General features: G+C 42.1%; 1 protein-coding gene across 2 annotated transcripts; it reads right to left on the minus strand.

The window, feature by feature from the left end:
• Window positions 1-4,655: 4,655 nt before the first annotated feature.
• Window positions 4,656-21,799, minus strand: LOC131890366 (uncharacterized). Of its 2 annotated transcripts, none has more exons than XM_059239701.1 (8): window positions 21,545-21,799; window positions 14,292-14,607; window positions 12,902-13,277; window positions 12,515-12,775; window positions 12,199-12,414; window positions 6,258-6,489; window positions 5,887-6,092; window positions 4,656-5,201 (listed from the first exon to the last, which is right to left on the minus strand). In XM_059239701.1, exons 2-8 carry the CDS (start codon window positions 14,541-14,543, stop codon window positions 4,978-4,980), a joined length of 1,767 nt encoding a protein of 588 aa, XP_059095684.1. In that variant the 5' UTR covers window positions 14,544-14,607; window positions 21,545-21,799; the 3' UTR covers window positions 4,656-4,977. The 2 variants fall into 2 exon arrangements, with proteins under 2 accessions (XP_059095684.1, XP_059095685.1); XM_059239702.1 differs by lacking the exon at window positions 21,545-21,799 and adding an exon at window positions 16,758-16,868.
• Between the last annotated feature and the right edge of the window lie 193 nt (window positions 21,800-21,992).

The raw sequence follows: 21,992 nt of genomic DNA on the forward strand, positions 1-21,992 counted from the left end.
TTTCTAGAAACTTCACGCAAAGAAAGTCATGGATATGGCAGAAATAGTTATTGCCTCAAGTTGAAAAGATTATGAACTCAATAAATGGCACCGAAATCCTAATGCCGACCAAGCTAATCTCTTTCGCTCATCCAAAATGCCCTCGGGATCTACTAAGTAACGCTCAAGGTAATGGGAACAGCGCTTGTTTCTTAATATTTTTTTAAGAAACGATGTTACTCTTCAAGACACGGTCGTCGCGTAATGCCATGCTCTGCAAAATAAACATTAAATTTATTTCCAAATATTTGCAAACATATTCCGGCTTTGTTCAGTCAATATTCGGTTTAGAGGAGACGTTCATAAAGGTCCCCACGACCTTTGAAACCCCAAGTGACCTTGGCCACATATGTATTGGCAAGAAATCTCAATGAAGCTTGCCTGTCCCGGATGTTACTGTTATGTTTGAAATCAAGACACTCATTATTCCCTACGAACATGGCTTATTCTGGTCGAAAATAGCCTTGAAAGAGATTCAGTGAAAGATGTTCTGCCTTTTCTAGCCACAGTATGAGAGAATGTAGGTGCACAAAACCAGAAAGGTCAGATCATGAAGACATCGCCGCTTGAACTGCTATTGGATCACGTAATGTAATGAAGGGTCTCAGTTGGGAGACGATGATAGATGTATATAGACTTTTCTCCTATGTTGCCGTTCTTTTTTTAACCGCACACAATGGTCAAGATGTTTTTAGCTTTGTAAGTGTGGTGCATCAGACTTTTAGAGCTGCTTCATTTTCTTATGTATTGAACTCTCGCACTCCAAAGGATGCAGTGGTGCTCTCTCCTTTTGCCTGACGACGTCAAATGCCAAGACGCTATTTGAACTTACTACTCGTATGTCCTAACTAACGCTCATGAACGCAACCAATTCCCCAAGCAAACTCAGAGCCTTTTTTCCCACCGTTTGACCTCCACTTACCAAGGCAAGTGTCTTTAGCATCGCCAAAATGGACGTCCTTGGTTCTTTTTTTGCTCTTGTTTTAAGCAAAGGTCTCTTTCAATCTCCTGGGACCGCGTTGTTTACTCTATTAGTTTTGATCCCACAAGAGGAGAACGGATCTTGGGCGTTATCTTGGAAAACAGTCAGGGCAAGAAGCGACCCTCAAGTCTTTGTAATTTGTTGGATAGACGCCTCAGTTTGAGACCGCTTACTTAGTAATTTCGAATTAAAGGGAATTTGAAAATGGGTATTCAGCTCCACCAACTCTAACTTAAAAAAAAAGAGCTGAAACATTTGCATTTGCTAGTGAGGCCCTTGCATAATCCAAAGAAGGCCCATCTCATCTAATGAAAATCGAAACGCTGATCTGTTATGTTGGTCCTGGGACAACAGTTTTTTTCCTCTGCTACAAATTTGGATTGATCCTTCAGAGTTCAAGACCATTTTGGTCATATTGAGTACCTTTCAACTTAATTAAGGATACCATCGACGGTGATGCCTAGTTTCATACTTCATACTCATTTCCCTGATTTTCAGTCTATCGTACAATGTGACAAACCTGCCTAAGATATGAACATGTTCCTCGTTTGCCCATTGTACGTAGGCTACGGTGTATGGAGATGGCTCCTAGAACCTTAATGGAAACATTGATCAAACCTTTGGCCAAGAGCCCCAAGACCAATATTGTATGGCTTTGAAAGCATGCTCATTGTAAGAATACTTGTCTGGCCATCCATTGAGTAATGACTATCGTGTCATTGCATCTTATTTTCCTTATGCTCTAAGGTTACCCACCAACATTCTGAGGCTGCGAAATGGAGAAATACCGAGCCTACGAAGCTACAAGTAAAAGAGAGCATTTTTGACGCATACTCATAAAAGTTGTCTAAATTCCTTGTTGTACGAAGTCATCAAAACATTATCGTACTTTATATCACCGTGGTGCTGGACTAGTATCAATTACTTCGTAGCTAACCTGGGAGATTGAAAAAGCAAGTGAGGAGAAGCATATTATCAAACTACAATCCGCCAGCGCAACCGAAAAATAAAGAAAATGTGTCACCATTGTGCTAGGGTACGTTTCCAAAGGAAGCGGAACTCGTCCTCGATTTTTCAGGCTTAGAATGAATTGACGGATTAGAGAAAAGCAACGTGACCATGTGATTACTGTTAACCTCGATAAAATAACTTGCTCTGCAGTCGAGCAACAATCCTAGAGATTTGAATTTTAACTTGAAGAGGTGCTCCTGTATGGAAAACTTGTTCTGACAAAAGTTTGGAATTTACCCTTAACAACTCTATGCTCTTAACGGCAAAACAAGTTATTTTTCAGACCTTTAGTGGTTAGTAAGACCCTAGAGAGCATAGGATCACGAATAGATAACATTTTCTAACGCCACAGCCGTTTCGGTAGTAGATGTTTTATTCTTGAAATTGATAATGCTTTCAAACTAGGGGTCAATGACTGATTACATGCTCTATTAACGAAGAAAACGCAACGGTTTAGGCCAGTACGCGTCAGTTCCTTATTTTGATTGGAGGTTTCGTGTTCCATCAATTATTTGAAAGGTAGGTTTGGTTAAAGACGAGAACAAAAAAGGAACCAAGGACGTCCATTTTGGCGATGCTAAAGACACTAGCCTTGGTAAGTGGAGGTCAAACGGTGGAAAAAAGGCTCTGAGTTTGCTTGGGGAATTGGTTGCGTTCATGAGCGTTAGTTAGGACATACAAGTAGTAAGTTCAAATAGTGTCTTGGGATTTGATAGCTTTGACGTGGTCGGCCAAAAGGAGAGAGCACCATTGCATCCTTTGAAGTGCGAGAGTTAAAAACGTAAATAAATGAAGAAGCTCTTAAGGTCTGACGCACCACACTTGCTTATGTGGGATGAAAACGGACATTAACTTTGCGAATAGATGAATGCATTACATATTATTTAACCCTTAAGCGAATTAATGTTAGATCTTACGCTGAATTTTGAGCTTTTTATGAATTTTGTACATACGTAAATAGTGTGTCTCGATGTACTAGCGCACATTTTTAGTAAGCTTCTTGATCGAAATCATTGGGAATGGCGTGGCCGGTTCGTGATATCGCACTTGTTTTAGCAACTGTCTCATTATTCCCTACGCTTTATATCGTGCTAGAACAAGTTGGCCAGAAGTCATGCTGGTTTATAGCTTTAGGAAATAATTTTCCTTCGAATTTCATTACGCCTATTCCCAGGAATTCATGTCAACATTTTAATTGACAGAAGAAAAAGGACTGTTTTCACAAGTGTTCAATCCGGCAATTATGGGTAATTATCGGATGTCAAAGATTTCCATACCTTGCCCTGAGCTGACACCCCCATGCATGCTTGCTTAGGGTAGCTCAGTACCAATCACACCAAAAAAAGCCTTTTTCCATAGGTATCTGAAAACTTGCGATCCAGGGTGACCCAACCAAGTACACTGGAAGATAACGTTCCATGTAATTGATGTTTCTGTCACTTTGGTCATTAGTGGACTAGTAAACGGAGGCGCTTTTATGCCGAAACTCCTCCCATCCAATTACTGTCCAATGTACGTACGTAGGGCAGCAGGTAGTCAGTGGTCACATAATTACAGCATCTCCTGATATTTGAATACATCCAATATTTTGGATGAGAATGAATCAAATGTCCAATTTGACGAAATTAGGAGACATGTTCCCCCTAAAAGATGACATACAAAACTCGACAATCCCTACATGTCCGAAAGTGCCTCTAGGTCTACTAACTATGCGAGGTTTAAGTCAAATGTGAGCCAAAGCTTCCACTGAAATTCCAAATCTTTCCCTTATTTCAGCGTCCAATCAATATCTTTGTGACTTCATTATTGTCAATGTAGTCCCTAACGGTTTTGAATGGACAATTTACTATTGGGGGATGCACGTTATCATTCAGATGCGATACTCGGATAACAACATCTACAAGTTCATTTAATTTAGAGGCGCCGTTTGCCAAGTCTCATTGCAGACTTTGGTTCTTCTTTAGTCGAGTCTCCGCAATGTGGAATCGTCTACCCGTCCAAGTGTGACAGACGTCCTCACTTAAACATTTTAAGCGACGCTTGTAACTTGTGCCTGTTCAAGCTTAATGCCACAGTTCTTGTCTTTTCTCTCCTCTGATTTTCATTCATTAACCTCTTTTACAATACCCTACACTCTTTTCATCTTTTGATGCGTGAATGGGTGATCAATAAACAATAAATAAATGAATAAGTTTGAAAACTTCTTTCAGTTTCCCGTGCTCCGACTAATTTAAGATTTTGACTTTGATCGACTGGCTATGGCGTTGGATTTCTACCGAATAAAATTCCAGATGAGTGAAGGGCTTCCAATGATAATGTTTCTTGGCTTTCAAGACGATCCAAATTTAACAACTATCCATTTCTGCTCATGATAAGAGCCATATGATAGTTATGAAATGCCCATTGAGTGCTGTAAGTGGTACTAGACCTAGATCTTTTGAAGTCTGCACTTTGAAGTGAACAAATGAACTCCATTCATCGTGGTTCTGGTCGATCTTTCCGTTTTGGAAGCAGCCTTTTCCCTCTCTCTTTCATAGACTGCACACCCTAAAACATCAAAACTACCATTTATGTGCCCAAAGTATCACACGCACGTTCCCATATTTTACGCAAGACTCAAGCCCTTATCTATGTTCTTATTAATATTTATTGAGAATGTTTCGATTGACATCGCCCATTGATCTCAGAAGAGTTGCTCGCGGCGCCTTTCCAATGAAGCGGTTCGTCTACTCAAATTCCCACTTGATGCCAGGGGGCGCCGTGGTCGTTGTTGTTGTTGATGCCCTTGTCGAAACGAGTCGTTTTCGAGCGGTAGGGTGACCACATTTGGTTCCGTCCGATTCTCGCTGTTGATGTTATCGTGGAAATGAACGGAGCGTGTGCGGCTGAACTTGTGCCTAATTTCAGGTGTGCTTGAGGTGAAGTCCTCCGTGGTGGTGGAAGACTCATTTGTCGTGGTGGTGGTGGTTTTGGTGGTTGTGGTCACTTTCTTCTGGGTATACAAACCTCCTCCCATGGAGGCATTTCGGGGCAGAGTGCGTGAGATGTTGTTCCGTGACTGGTATGGGGATCGATTGCTCCAAAGGGCATGACTTGGAACACCCTCCGAAATCTCTGAAGTCTGCGCCGGTTCGGTTGAGGTTCCAACATTCGATATTGTCTTTGACTTCTATTTCACGGAGAGTAAGAAATGAGAAAACTTTTAGTTGAACCTTCTAAACTTGAGGGTGTGCTGCCGTTCGCAAGGGTGCTAGTCATGGCAACTTCCCTCGGAATAAAAAGTGCGAAAGAGTAAAGCCGGAAAAAGATTGAAGGAACGATTTCTATCAATGTGTCCGTTATATGTCTCAATTATACCGGCTCCAAAATTGAAAAAAAAAACGAGAAAAAAGTGAAGCAACTTCCCTCTCTTGGTGAAGGCGTTGGTTTGCTCTTGATATGCTAAAATTTTTAGCCTAAGGTAAACGAAATGTTCTTTGATATTATTTTTTCGTTGGAATCACAACGAACGTGTTTATTGAGCCCTCAATCAAAAGGCGAAGGACTCTCTAAAGACCTTTTGAGCTGAACGTCAAAATACTCGTGGCTCCTGTCTAAACCCCCAGAGACACCTATGGTAGTGCTAACTCCAACCAGGATGCCGTCTTGAAGAGTCCACGTCTACTCGTCTAATATGTACGCACGTGTCCACTTCCTTATCGTGATTTGGCCTTTGACAGGAGTGTCATAAACATGGATTCATTTTCGTGTAACATCGATCATTTTGGGTTTCCCCGAGCCCCCTCAAGATCCAAGGCACGATACTTGATATCGTCGTATGTCAATACCATTGTAAGTGGCATTGAAGTACCCACCTTCAGGTCCTTGAGAGCTGACTTCTGGGTGACAATGTGGCAGACTTGAAGGTCGTCCCATCGGATATGGTCGATGTCCCGAGCCATCGAACTCGGTCCAAAGATTGACGTCTTCCGATTGTTTCAGAGGCTCATAAATGGCGTTGTGAATGAAGGATTGCTCCTCTAATGGAGGGCTTGACGGTTTTGTGGACTTGAGGGGAAGTCTGAAAAGGACAGTATATCTATTTGTAGACACTCGTCGTTCTCGGTGAAGCTACACGAGATGAGTCGTTTAAGCACACGGGCATCTTTGGAAGATTCTGAGGGGGACCCCAGGGCTCGGGTCTGTCAACTAATAGACTAGTTCACTGCTAGTTCTTTCCGAGTACCTTTCTTTGCTTTTATTCAATCTTCGCTCTTCCTTCTCTTTCTCCTTGCGTCGCTTCTGTATTTTTCGTCGCTCTTCTTTCTTGATCATTTCAGGAAGGAACGGTGAGTGATCCTCTTTGGGATTGGCCTCATCTTCCTCTGAGGAATCATCCGGGATAATCATCGATTGCACGCACTCCTGATAGAAGACACCATCGTCGAGAGGTTTGTTTGAGGACAACGTGCATTCATCTGAAATAACCATCATCAATCATGATTATCACGAGCTAAAAATGTGCACTGCTACCCTTTTTAGACTACAACATTGTACCCGTTGAAGGGCCCCAATTCTTGGGAAGGGGTAAAAATATTGAAGGCTACAATCTTTCCTTCAGGTATTTAGATTTACCACACCATTTTTCCTTGTAATTTCTGTGACGAGATCTGTTCTGATTTCACGTCAAATCAGCTGATACATCGTCACTCATCCCGAAATTATTGAAGAAGCCAACTATGAAAAGGGTATTACCTACAAGTTAGATGTCATATCATTATGTCTGATGTCTGCTGTATGTTTCTGTGATCTATTTAACTCGCTTTCCATTTATTTATTGAGACAAAACACATCAGAGTTGAAAGCATATTTAATGAAATGTGCTGCTGGCAGATAAATTGACAGCAACTCAATCCCAATGGACGATGTAAGCGTAGCTTAAGTTCCTGAATAATAGTGACATAAGATGTGTTCGTATCAAAAAGCATCTCAGGTCAAAGGAAAACTGAAAGCTATGAAAGAGTCCTATAATGCATTGTAACCACTGGAATGTTCAACCGTCTATGGGTAGGGGAATGAAGTTGCTATCTTTTATATCGAGATTGCTTTTCTGAAATACAACTCAATCAATTCAACCGTGTCCTCAATTCATATCCTAAATCGTACAAACGAAATTACTAAGGTCATTCTCTCAACATAATGTGTCAAAGATCCGTTAAGGTCTTCAATGTGATACAAGAGTGATGGACCCATGAAAGTAACACCTCCACTCTTAATAGCTCCTTACTCTGGACGAAATATGTTTTACGTTCTGCACTCCACACTGCACGCTTTGTCATTCAGCCTCTACCAAATAAAAGGCCGATTGGGCCAATTCCTTTATATTGAATTATAATGCATTTGTGTTGTTTTTGGCTAATTCTATCAAAATCTTATTCATAACTAGCGCCTCAGGTCATATAATGTCCGGAAAAGAAATTGCGTTCAAGGCAAGGCAAGAGCAGTTTATGAACCAATCTACCGTGCTTCTTCCCGTTTTCTTTGGGCCGTGTGACGCTACTAATAAGGGCCCTTATGCGTTTCAACACATCTAATTCGATAAATACCGTAGCATCCACTTAACTAACGATTAGCCATGCCGAAGAAAGTCATGCCAGTCGTTAACTTCTTTTTTTGACACGGTAGCCTTCGCTTTCATACAGGACACGTATAGAGTTTTTACACTTTTAACTAAGTTATATTAAGCAAATTAGAAACTTAAAGACAAGTCTACCGATGAAAAAAAAACTATTCTTTCGATATATACCTGCCTCTGGTCGTCACCACCGTAAGAAATATGCTATCGAGGGTAGTTTGTGAGGACCTTCGTCTCGCCCACCCATCGGTGAATTGGTTCTCACTCTCTTACGTTCCCTGTCTATGCAAACTTTCATTTTTGCCATATAAATTCTCGCACGCGACACATATTTCCAATTCAAACCCTTGTAAATTATAACCATACCAACCCAAACATAAGACTAGTAAAGATGGCAATAAGTTTTCTTTTCATTATAATAAAATGCTGCATTCATATTGAGGGAAACTGTTTTTTTAAGCCGTACTCTCCACGTTTCGTAACTTCACCTTCAGCATATTTGAAAGACCTATCAGAATAACTTGGAGTGGGTTCTTGGTCTTAAAGTGGAGTTTAAACCTAATAACTTCATATTACAAGATACGATTTACTTTCGCAAGATACAGAAAAATCACGATAATCTACCCGTGGAAAGCGCTTTTGTCATCTAATAGTCAAACTGAGGGTGACAAATTCCAGTTTCAGTCCCGAATCCAAAGATACAAGCTACGCAATAAAGATGCAGGTACTAAGGAAGCCAGCAAGAGTCGAGCTTCTGCTATTTCCTTTTGTAAGGCTAACCACTCTACGCAAGTGAGTCAAAAGTCTAACTCAATACATAAATCTAAAAATATATCTTCACTAGTTTGTAAAGGCACCCAGGGGTTTGTTCACCCTAATGGATGTTTCCATTAATGGGCACGCTAAATTTGCCTGTGCAAAAAACCTCAAAAATATGCATAAAAATATGCATGAAAACACGAAACATCCCCAGTAATTAAAGGCCGACTTGTCTCACTTCAAATATTGCGAAGGTGTTTGAGAAGATCATGAAGTTCAGACTTGTGGAGGGGTCCCTACTGACATACATAATGTCAAGTCAGGTGCTCCCCAGGGCTCCATCTTAGGGCCCCTCCTTTTTTTTAACATTCGTTGCCCTGCTTTAAAAGCTTAGTAATACTGCCAGTCCCTCTTCATCTGCTGACGACACTAAGATAGTTTCTGGTAGGAATGGCCAAGATTGCACTAGGCTTGCAAGGGACCTCAATAGAACCTACTCTTACTCCATTGTTTAATTTGCTTCCCTCTAATATTCGTAGGGAATACGTATAAGTTGTTGATGCGGTAGCATTTTTCAAGTCAGACCTAGACAAATGTTTAGATAGCATTCCAGATCAACCCTACATTCAAGGACTAGCTCGGTCTGCCAACTCAAATTCGTTGGGAGACCAAACATCATATAGAGATTGAAAGGTAATAAATAGACGAATTATAACCTTTAATTTTGATAGTCCTGGGGATTAAATTCTCAGTAACGATTAGAAAAGCCCGTGAAAAGCAAAAAAAAATATTATATGCGAATAAACCAGTTTTATGCCATAAAATGGATGACGCATACTTTGACCGTCTCTAGTGATCAGCTATCACGCTCATATTACATTGATTGCAAAAACTCGAAACACCTCTTGTATGTGCAAAAAAAATTACGAAAACAGGATTCGGCCCAAAACTTTCCAGCTACAATGTAAACTCAGAATATTGTTCTAGCCTCAAGCCCTTACAGTTCTTAACAAAATTAAATTCTCAGAGTGAATATGACATTTTGGATCTACGTAAAGTTTGGGAACAGCCTAGAATTGCTAAGCAAGGTCTCTCAGTATCCCCCCAGTAAAATGTCTGACTACAACCTTATTGAAATAAGCACAACGAATGGGGAAGAGGTAAAAGGACCTCTCCAATAAGAAAAATGCGAGAAAACAGGGTTAGCTAGATATTCATTTCATGAAAGTCATTGCGAAGGAATAACAAGTCTACAAAGTAATCATGACCTCGTTTCCATTTTGGAACAGAAACCCACCTTTGACAATGCTGTTAGGCAAATGACTTGTACTTTTGAGGATATTTGTGATAAGCTCAATATCCCAAAACTATCCTCTCGAACCAAAAAAACAAAAAATGCTCCTTAAATACGCTCCAAGGTGGTCAGAACGATGGCATTAATTTATGATTCCGGCGGTCACGAACTTATTACTACCTTAAAAAGGAAACTGGCCACCGTTGAAAAGAGTATTGTAGTGTTTATAGAGAACTGACGTTCCCTTCAAATCTATTGCCCAACCCCATTTGAATTAGGCATCTCCTGTTTGAGCACCTGCAGGACTTCAAAGAATAGAAAAGGTCCCACGACGTTTTACCCGTAGTATATCTGACATGCAGAACCTTTCTTATTGGGAGAGGCCATAACAACGGGGGCTATATAATGCTCAACGAAGATATGATAGATATCCTACTTTATATGTTTTAAATGCATTCATAAACGATGCCTGAATCCGGGAATAAAGTTCAACGAGCGAGAATGACCGCAGGGGTATAACGTGTGAGGTGAGTGTGTGTGCAGTACCATTACATCCTTGTTCATTCAATGTAGAGCTCCTAGCCTATAGAATCTTTTCTACCCTCCTGCCTTCAACGATTCTATATATTAGATCTTCCAATGCCCTCTTTTAATACCGACTTAGTGCACGGCCTATCTCGATGTGCCAATTCTAATTCATTACAGGGTCAGACATTCTACCGTGCTTGACCTTGCCCACTATCCAAGTGAGCAGCTCATGTCTTTTCATCTTTTTTCCGGGAATTCCATCCCCTGCATCGGGGGAAAATCAGACAAAATGTAGAAGCATAAATAAAATTCCAGTAAACATTTTGGACGCCAACGGGCCTCCCTCAATGGGACTAATGTACGAGCATTAAAGAAGCAAACAATTCAATATAAAGGAAAGAAGTAGAAAGCACGAGGTCTCCAAATCAACCATAACCATTAATGGTCCACATTAAACGATTGACGTGAAAGAACAAATATGAAGCCGACGACCCATTCGCGTTTTGAACGTTGAATACGTTCTTATGTTTGTTGAATTTATTCTTAATCCTAACGCATAAGGCACGACACAGAATTCGAATTTCCTGACTAATTCTATTTTAAGCGAAAGCACGAAAGGAAAAGCGATTCTTGGGTGCTCCAGGGAAACCCCAAGAGACGCAAATCTGGGCACAATCACTCTGAGGAAACTTCAAAGAACACAAAAATGAATGCAATGCACAAAAATAATGACTTTATAAAGGGTTGCAATTCTAGAAGATGAGCTTTAAGCCAGAGAGACCTTTAACTAGAGGAGTGAACATCAGCGGAGCTAGGCTGATTCTTCTTTTTGTCACAGCCCTTTGACCGCGTCATAAATGGAAACAGGCAGTAAGGTACTGGCATTTGAGACCAAACTGTACATCTTTTATGGCATTCATAATTACCTATTCTTAAAACTCTAGACTTTTTTCTACATAAACCAGAAACTTTCGATTTTTTCATTCAAAGTACGATAACTCAACATTTTGTCGTAAAAACACGATTTGTTTTCTTTTAAATCGCTTTTTCATAATGTATTGCAGTATCCCCTATGACTTTTGGGGGAGCTGAAATATTGTTATCACAAAGTGGCCTAGCTTCGCCAATTGCCATTTCCAATCCTCCTGTTAAAGGTATCCTTGTTTAAACATACGAAGCGCATGGATTCTGATTTCATTAGATCGAACCCTTAGCAACAACTACGTTGAACCCCAAAAAACATTATTGAAGGTTTTTTTCCGCTTACTTCGAACATTTTACTTCAAGTAGAGTTTATCTCTTTTTTTCCACCCAATTCCACCTATACCCGTGTCCCAAATTTTACTCTTTTCATTAAATTCTAGTAAGCTATTGGTTTAGTAACTCAAGTCTGGTACAAGATGTTTTATAAGCGGCTAAATTGGTACTTCGGATCCACCCAGCAAAAATGCCTTTTGTTTCCCTATCCTGGAAGCACTTTTCAGACCTGATTTTTTTTTCTTTTTTTTTTTACATAAAGCTGAAATTTTAAAATGCCAAATGGTTACATATTTCACCCATCAATTCAGGACATGGCCAACATTTGAACATTTTCCAGAACTCTAATGATGATCAGACTCTGGAATTCAAAATTGATTTTTGCACCAAACCGGCATCAAAAAAGTGTGTTAATCAGAGTTGGGTTTTGCATAGGTGTGTAAAGCTATCGAATTTCTAAATTTCAACTGAATCAGAAAATCGCTTTACGTCCGTGGGGCTCTATGATGAGACATTACTTCCACTCATGCACTTAAAAAAACAGCAACCTCCCTCCACAGCTTCTGCTCAAAATCTGACAAATCTCTATGTACATTAAACTTTCAACGCTTTGGACAATCTGAACCGGCAAAGCAATCAAATTTTTCCTCGGATGCTTTCTATCTGTATACCCTAGATATGTATTTTTTATTTAGGTTTCACGTCTCTACTCACTTCTTCCAAACGATTCCGAGTTCTCGGCTCCACAGCAACGGAAGAGCCCCATGAATCTCCGGCTTCGATTTGGACTGGATTTCATAGGACTCGTGGACGCGTCCTGCTTCTCACCAAGCAAGGCAGATTGGCCGTCAATGGCATCCTTTGTCATCAAAGCACCCTGGCCAAACCCATTGGATGTTCCATTCGACATTGGATAGTTGGAATGCGAACCTGGAATATTGGCAACATGGGCAACATTGGCAACATTGGCCCTCATCCCCCAACCTATCCGAGAATACGCACGTATGTGGAAGCGAAAGCTGATGCTTACCTGTCATGCAATTGAAAGGATCCCGATGAGCTCTTCTCAAGTGACGTTCGCTCTTGACGGCCACCAAATACAGATAAAGTACTAAAATCCAATATACCCCGAGAAGCAGGAACACGGAAAATGGGATCAAAGCACACCAGAGGCCCGAATAAGGCACTGGATTCGACTCGAGTGGCGGAATATCGCCCGTTGGCACGAGGATACTATTCTCATCCACGGCCGGCGATCGATCGTGATAAGCCAGATGAACTATCACCGTGCCTGAAAGATTGAAACCCGAATCCTTGACAAACACTCGAGTCAGATCCATTCGGAATGGATCGAGAAAAATCCGAAAAATATATTTTCCATACATCGAATGGGAGTAAAGAAAGAAAGAGCTCTTACCCAACGAGAGACTGAAGAACACGAGCACAAATACCAGATTCACGACTAACCAGGGAATGAAGAAAGCCGAGATTTTTCGACACACTCCCAAGACGAGTCCCAGATTGACGCCTACCGCGATGCAATACAGACAGATCAGGCCAGTGAGCTTCCAAACTCGCAAATGATTACGATAATCGGGGATCAAGGCGTTGGTGTTGGTATGGCCACCAGTGAGAGAGGCGCCTCCCCCATCCTCGTCGTTCTCGGCTACCTCCAACGATGCCGACGAGGACGTCGATGATGAGGATGAAGATGAGAATAATGATGATGATGATGATGATGCTGGTTGGATTTGGGCGGGCTGGGGTTTAACGATGAGCCCCACATTGGACCGCTTGATGGATGGCACGAATGAATAGCGAAGATAAAAAAGGAACATTAGCATCGACTGTGAATGACTATGAAGATCGCATCCCATGGATTCTTTGTCCCATGTGCTAGTACAGTAGTAATAGTAGTAGTACTGACTGAATGAACTCCTAGCTCCTTAAAAAAGCTCATTAAAGCGTCCGTGTTTTTAACACACAGAGTCACAACTCATTCACTCCCCAGTCAGTACACACTACGTACACACTACTTTTTTTCCCCGCACATACAGTATTGTCCCTGCCAGTTCCGAGCTTTAATCCGTTCTCGAGATTCGAGATGAAGTTCTCAAATGGCGTGTGAATGTAATTTATTCACACACGAGAACCAAGTGCACGGATTAATTCAACAAGGAACGGGCTTAATTTGCATGCTCGCCGGCGTACACAGTATGTACTGTATGTACGTATGGACGGATGCATGTACAGTAGAACAGGGTGCACACTGCACACCATTGCCACTCATGAACAAGTCATGTGTGAGTGTGCTGTGAGAGCTCAAAGTCGAGTGGCATTCGCCACACTTTCATTATGCCACAGGAATTCCTCAATTATGAATTTTTCAACCCTTTCAACGGCCCTCAATCATGTTGTCAGCCAATGATGAGCTACTGGACCTTGAGGTGAGCGATTACATGACCCCTGGTTATGAGCACTTGACGCCCACCAGGGCTAAGACAATTCTCATTAAGAGTTGCTTTGAAATGAGAAAGTTCTGCAGAAAAATCCCAGCCAACGTCAAAATGGGGGAAAAAGGGAGATCTCTCGTTCATGATTTACCACGTAGCCTCGCTCAAGCCAAGGATCTCGGTTCAGACCGTTTCCCAGGGAGACTTCTTCAACCCCGGTTGCTCTGGAGCCTGAGATCTGTGCCAAGATGATGACGTACTGTAGTTCTTATGATAACTTGATAACTTCTAGCTCTGAAATAGAGCTCCGAGCCTATGAAATCCGCCTTTGATTGAAACCCTTTGAAACTTTACCTGTCTCAGATCTTGTAAATGGTCCGCCTCTCCAAAGGAGTACAAAAGGTACCAGAGGAACTTCTCATGCGTGTAAAGCTCTGATCCTGATTGGAGAAGGCTTTCGATGCCGTCTTTGGCCTCGAAAGCCTCAAAGAGATAAACCACGTGACTCACAGCCAAAGTGAAAAGCACGAATGTGGCCAAGAGGGTGGTGCATTTCACAAACTGGGATAAAGCACTCCGACCTTGTGGAGCGATCAAACACATCATGAGCTGGTTGGTTGAAGGCTGGACCTTGTTGCTCTATTCTCACGTCATCTTGGGGTCCATCGGCCTGTAATCACAAAAGAGGAGTACTTGGGTGTGCCATGAAGTATGATTTTAGTCCATGTCGCCTAATCCAATGCAGAAAAAGGGGACAGGGAGCCAACAATCCCAGATCAAATGACTCGTCATTATCGGCTCATCCCTGTGCTAATCACCTCAAGCCTGACTTGAGAGCATATCCAATGTCGACAACCTGGTACCTGGTAAGGCATCGGTTTATATGTGTCCTCAAAGTTTGTCAGGGCATGATCCCACTTTACTTGTGATTGCCAACCAGGGCTAATTGATTGATTGAGCCATTGAGTCGAAAGGAAACAGTGCTGGATGTAGGTTAAATATCTGTTGGCGCTCGCCCTTCTTTTCCTTTCTGTCAAATATTTCTTCACGAGGCAAGTTGGAATGTGGATCGAGGTGGGAAAGACTTGTGTATTCTTTTGTACGCTATAGGAACATGTGCCTGGTGCTTTGTAATGACAGGAATTACACCCGATCGTGACAAGAAGCAGTTTGTTTGAAAACTTGTCTGCATAGGGCTGTTTGCTCACCCGATCTGGGACAATATCAACGGGAGCAAACGGGAGCAAACGGGATCAAACGGGGGGGGGATGGGTATATTTTGGCACGCTTCTTGGGAACCAGGGGGGATGGTGGGATTTTGTGGGATTTTAAAATCAAGCCAACACAGTAAGCAGTTGTTAATAGAATGTGCGAGCGTACTTAAACATGTCATTTTTGGGTCCTAATAATGATAAAAGAATCTATTTTTGAAGCCATACCTCTGTTCATCACTTTTGCTCNGGGGGGGGGATGGGTATATTTTGGCACGCTTCTTGGGAACCAGGGGGGATGGTGGGATTTTGTGGGATTTTAAAATCAAGCCAACACAGTACGCAGTTGTTAATAGAATGTGCGAGCGTACTTAAACATGTCATTTTTGGGTCCAAATAATGATAAAAGAATCTTTTTTTGAAGCCATACCTCTGTTCATCACTTTTGCTCACTTTCCGGAAAATAAACATGACCATTTTTCATCTCGAACAAATCTCCTGATAAGACGAATTGGTGTCAAGTTGAAATTGGTTTTTCGTTTCGATGGCAAAAAATAGACCTGACAAAGTGAAACCAATTGATGGAAAGTCGTTCGTTCATGGCTAATGAGGCTGAGAATCGATAAAACCCACCCAGCTCTCGCCCGAATTCGTTTCTCCTCGATCAAACCTAATGGAAAACGAATGGTTGACGTTCGCCAAGAGCAACAAAAGGGCAGAAGGTGAGGCAAGTTCTTTGGAAGTCAACTTTGGCACAAATCTGACACTGAAAGACCCAGAGGATCTCAAAGTGGAATGAAGGTGGAAGAGAGTTAATGACTCCAGCCGCCGCATTGCCTGGCTTGTTCAGAGTCAAGAGGGTTGTAAACGATTTCCCGACGATTTCCCGACCCACCAACAAACGAACCGACGATACCGTCATCCAACCGAGACATCGAGGAATTATAAAGCCCAATGAATGAAAGAATGAAGGACTACTGTGAGCCCCAGGGAAAGTGTTTCTTTATTGGGTCCAAAGTTCAAGCAGCACCACCTATATCTTCAATTAATCGTGGCGTTTTGACTAGCGTGGAGGAATGAGACATTTCAGGCCAATCACTTGATTGATACTTGATCCAATTAGGAAACGTGGAACCATCATTTATGATCGAATTAACAGGAATGACGAAACTGCGCCTCTGACCGTTCACAGAAGTGACCTGCAAGCCATCGGCTGAAGAGAGTTTTCAAGACAAGGGATGATTAAGTAAGGCCGATCGTTCACAAACAGAGAGTGAAAGCAATGGCCCACATTGGCCTTGTTTTCGACCCCATGTTCTCTAGCCCAGAATTCACTGCCGCCAAGCAATGGAACCGAGTGGGTGGACGGTTATGCCCCCCCCCCTGAGGCTGTAAAGAGTCATTTGTTCCTAGTCGTTTGTCACTCGCAGAATGGAACTTCAGCAGGACTCGTTTTCCTTCGTTCGAAACCAAAGTATTCGGCCATTTATCGAGGCTTAGTAGACGAAACCCGACAAAACACGCGACACGTGAGATCGAGGGCAAGCGTTCAAGATCTCGATTTAGGTACACGCACAGCTTCCGAAGATCTGTCTGTCGAACTGAGTACCTGAATGTCAAAACCGCATGCGCAAAAAGAGGTGGGTGACAAGGCAAGATTGGGACACGATAATTATCAGAGCTTGAACACCGATAAGATCTGGCCAGCCGTCGTTAGTTAGTCACTCTCTGACTCGTTCGTTGCTCACACTCTCGTCGTTCACTTACTCACTCACTCACTCACTCACTCAAGCTCAGTCAGTCAGTCACTCGCTCACTTACTTACATCTATTTGAGATCATGACAAACAACAGCCTCAACACCAATACCATCACCACCACGTTGACATGTTTTTACAATCCCACCACCGTAAAAGCTTCAAGTCAGGCGTGTCCATGTTTTGGGAACCCCCTTGTAAAATGTCGTCTCTCAACTCGACTACTCGACTGGTGTGGGTTCTGAACTAGTACGTACAAGTGACTACAAAGTACCCTTCCTTGGCTAAAGGCACAGTGATTGATTAGAGAAGCCAGGCTAGTTTCAGACTTCAGAGTGCTTTTGTGAAAGCTTTCGTTGAGAAACTAGAATCCTTTGAATTGAGACATGCACAGTGTAATATTTAGCATGATCTTTATTGAACTTTGTACTTTTGATATTGGTAAATGATCAAAGGTGAAAGCTTCACACCAAAAAGGATGCTTTATTTGCAAACTTCAATATATTCACTGATTGTTTGTTGATAAAGTCCTTCGTCAAAGAAAGCAACATTCTTCTGGTAGGAATCGAGGGCACTTTCTAGCATACTTGTGCCAATTACTTTTAAATTGTAATTACATAAGCCTCAAGTGTTATCGGATAAGAGTATTAGCTATTTAGGTTTGACTTTCTACAGTTATTCTTGAGGTACTCTTCAATAATGTTCGTTTGGATTTTTCTTACGATGTGCAGTCCATTTGGAAATCAGCCCTTTATTATAACAAGTATGTGAACAAATTCGAGAACCGAGATAAAAAAAAGGTCAAGTTTGGAGGAGGTGACAGTGAAGCCAAATATGTATATATGTCTATGTGAAAGATTCACGAACAAAGCAATGAATGAAAGACTAAATCGTTCTTGTTATTTAAATCACATCGGCTGATATGTAACTATTACATACTTTCCAATGGAGTTAAATACCACTACGATTACTTGGAATCCCAAGTCTCCCTTCTAGCCATCTCTGTGAAAACCAAGGCTAAAAATGCCAGAGAGAAAGGACCGAACAACAGGGAAAGAAAAATGACAGAAAGAGCGACAAGGCTTTAGTGTTACCCATGGCAAAGAGCATTGGAGAGAATGAGCCACAAAAATCATTTACCTTCTTTACAAGAGCACGACTGACTTGGTTTTGCAACAAATCTGGCTTTTAAAGGCAGTAGTACCCAAGCAATGCTAGAATATGAAACCGTTTATTGAACCTTTCCGGGTTGTAAAACTATGTTCTCGGTGCAATAATTTTCAACCGTATCGTCTCACCCTCACTTTCGAGGGGAGCTTGTGACAAAGGAAAAAAAGCCCAAGAAAAGAATGCCTACATACAAAGCAAAGCAAAGGGGAGCGAACCATTTGTCAACGTTGGGAAAGGACCGCAAAACATCTGGAGCAGACCTCGCCATTATGTGAATGAGGACTTCTCACGAGCATCTAAGCGCTGCAATCGATCTTAAAACATGAAAACCCAATGGAGTGAGCTCTCAATTCAATCAGCCTCAAAGTCAAAAATATTTCAATTAGCAAAAAAATGTAAAGAGAATTCTGATTGAAACATTTGAAGATTCGCGTCTTTACTCCCTAATGCCTGCCACTCATTCTTAAGGGAAGGGCATCAACTCGATTTTGTGCAAGAGTTCCTTACGTTGATGTTAAACAAGGAGAAATCTTTGAGAGAAGTTTTGACACCAATGGTGGCAGGTTTTCATCTCGACAAGGATCCAGGTTATTCTTTGTACATGACATGCCAAGACTTCATGGTGGGCATTCCAGGCTCGAAATAGGTCGTTGTTGGATCGAACTCCGGGTGAGCTTCAGGCTCATTTGAATACTCTTACCCAAGTTGTCCTTGTCAAAGTTTGTCACCGGGGAACTATCCAACTTCAGATTTTCGTCTACTGTTGATTCATGTTTCACGCCTCACATCTTAATCGGAGATCAAGACTGAGTAAACCGTCTACTCCCAAAACAAGTCTCAGACACAAACGTGATTGTAAGTTAGAAACAAAGATTCGGACTAAAAATCTTTGATAAGATAGGTTGCGCGATTGTTCGTCTTGAATATTTCCGGAGAAAATAAAAATCACGGGAGGTTGTTACTCGGGCTACCAATTCATATTTTCATTGGCATATGGCATTATTGTTGGAATGTCCGAAACCCGTTAGGTAGGCTCAAGGTGTAACCCGGATTTTTCTTCTCTCAAACCACAGTTGTATTTTTGCTCAAATCTAAGTTTTTACGTTACGTTGGATTCTGTTGGTGCTTTCATATTCCAAGTTTTCTGGCAGGCTTGATTTTGAAACTTTATTTGATCCCATCACCAATGTTGACTTTACCCTAAAAATCTCGCGGATGAAGAGTGGTGTGATCCGAAATGGTTAGGTTTCACATGTTGTGTTTGATATGACGCTTGCATGTCTCTGCGGGGGGAAAACCAAGACCTTGACATGATCCACTGCCTTGGCAAAATATCATGCAAAGAAACGTTGGAAATGTAAAGAAGTGGCTCTCTCCCTCATTCTGCTAAGCTCGCTCGAGCTCAAAAGAGTCAGACATGATTTAGTATTTTTGTCAGGGCCCAACCACGGCAAACAATGATTTATGCGATGGGTGTGTCAACTAGATCTTAGGCTTTGACTTTGCAGCTCGCCTAACAAGGATATGGATTCCTTTTTTAGGGATCGCCCCTTATAGAGGTCATGAGGCTGGCTATACACAATGTCCCTCAATCGGAGTATTAAATGTGGCACACAATCGAGTGTAAAATTGGTTCGCCATGGCACGAATACGAGACATCTTTTGTTACGAATATTGTAGAATACAAAATATCGACGCCCTTGGACTTTGTCGCCTCCATTTGACCAATTCAAATTGAAAACAAAACACTTGTTATGAATTTAGAAACATCTGAAGGGGCCGTAGAAGCCGTGGCTGGTCCAAAAATAAATACAACAAATGTACCGCTCTGAAAGAATACGTTGAAAAATCCACCCCTGAGTGGCACTCACTCGCTCATGATAATATTTTCCTTTTAAACCCACAAGAATATAAATAGGCCAGAAAGCCTTCTCGAAGCTTAAACTATCCCGAAGATTGAAGATTCCGATGAATCAAAGCTCCAATGTATAAAATACCCACAATGCGAATGATTCGTACGTGACAACCACAAAGAGGTTCAGATATTCGTCCCAATAGTACAAGTAAGCCAGCTTATTTCAAAGAATCTTCTTAAATTGTCTCGTTAAATCCCCGAAATGTTGGTCGGAGCTCTATTTTTGGATTGGTACTCGGCGCCAAGTCGAGGATGATTGAAACCGTCATTATGCAAATGACCCCCCTGAGCAGCAGGCTACAAACACCGTGATTAACTTGCTCTGTTTGATTCGATGGCGACACTGATTGATGATCAGCTTGAGCAGTGGGATCTTCGTCGGAAAAGTGTCAAGAGCTGGCTTGACAAGAATTCAGGCTCTATCGTAATCAAAGTGCGCCCCCATCAACAACGGCCCATTTGTCGAGTCATTTCTCTATCCATAAATAGGCGTAAACCAATACAAAACGATGGCAGAGAGACACAGAAAGAGATACCATATTCTCGCTTATCTCGTTTCCATTCGACTCGTCTTTCCCTCTCATTGGCAAGTTTCGAGCAGCGATCCAATGGTTTTAATTGCCGCCTAGATTCAGGCCCATGTCTCTCTCAGAGGATTAGTTCATACTTGAGTGATCGTGATGGCTCTGGTAATATGATTCCTTACTGTGTTGCGAACTGTATGCCTCAAGTAGGCCCTCGTCGAACTCGATGGGCAGCCGAGCAGATCGGGAGATCCCAATAAATCGATTGCCATTTTTACAATCGTTTTCCTTTGGTTTGGCACAGTTGCTAGTCCACCAAAATATTTACCAGATCCGCCTTTGACTAGACTAGAGCAATCCAATTTCCCTATGGTTGATCAGTCTTACAATCTCGAACCTGAAATTCATGTACATCAATCGGAGAGATCTCCCCGCTCTCATCTTAGCCTGGGATTAAGCCCAAGCAACAGTAGCATCAACAGCATGAGTAAGTGGATGCAAGCCGTGGAATCTACGCGTCTCCTCCTTTCAAACACCCAAAATTCATGGAGATCCGTCACCCTCGCCAACTCATTCCATACATCAAAACGAACTTGACATATTGGAAGATCGCGCTACGAGCGGGTGCTCAAAGTTGATACAATCCGTCAGAATAGCTTCCGCCTGATTAAGCCTCATGGAACACTCTGTAGCATCGTCATGAGCTACAGGGAAACTCTTGTAAGTAAAAAATGAAAATGAGAGGAGAGTCTCTAATCAACCTACACATGGAATCCAAATTAGCACACAAGGCCAAAGATATGATATTAAGAGTGGAAAGACATACAGAGAGAGTAGTTTCGGCTTCCCAAGGCCATTTCTCCTTCCTCCGCTTTTTCCCCTCCCAAGCGCATCATTGAAGCCAAACGCCAGAGCAACAAAATTGGATGGTCTCCCAATCACCTTGGAGGCTGAGGATTTCCTGGTTGCACCCAACGCCTGCTGGTTCCTTGCTGTCCCAGTCATTGCATTGTTGGCCAGTTGCTCCTTACCTTGAATATTGATCCTGAAGCCGGACAAGTTCACAAGATCCCGACAATCATTCCAGCTCACCCTTGCCACCCCCACCTCAATCGCAATGGACTCTCAAACAAACACACACAATTCCCAGAGGGTGAGTGGGTCGTCCGAAAGTTCGGCATGCAGCAGAATGTGGAACACAAACAAGAATCAGTTTGGATATTGACACTTGGCGGACGTTCGTCTCCACAGGCGAACGAACAATGCGCAACTGTACCCGTCTACCCGACGAGTATACTACATACGTACATACACTGCAAACACTACACTCCCGAGGATTGAGGATTGAGTCCGAGTTCGAGTCCGAAAAGCCAAGCACCTCATCCATCCACTAAGGTCCGTCCACAAATCTGTAGTCCCTCCATTCACCGCATGCAAGCCCACCATGCATGGTGAGTTCAGTGTTCACTCGACGTCTTC

The sequence above is a fragment of the Tigriopus californicus genome, chromosome 11 (genome assembly GCF_007210705.1).
Source record: "Tigriopus californicus strain San Diego chromosome 11, Tcal_SD_v2.1, whole genome shotgun sequence".
Taxonomy (NCBI): domain Eukaryota; kingdom Metazoa; phylum Arthropoda; class Copepoda; order Harpacticoida; family Harpacticidae; genus Tigriopus; species Tigriopus californicus.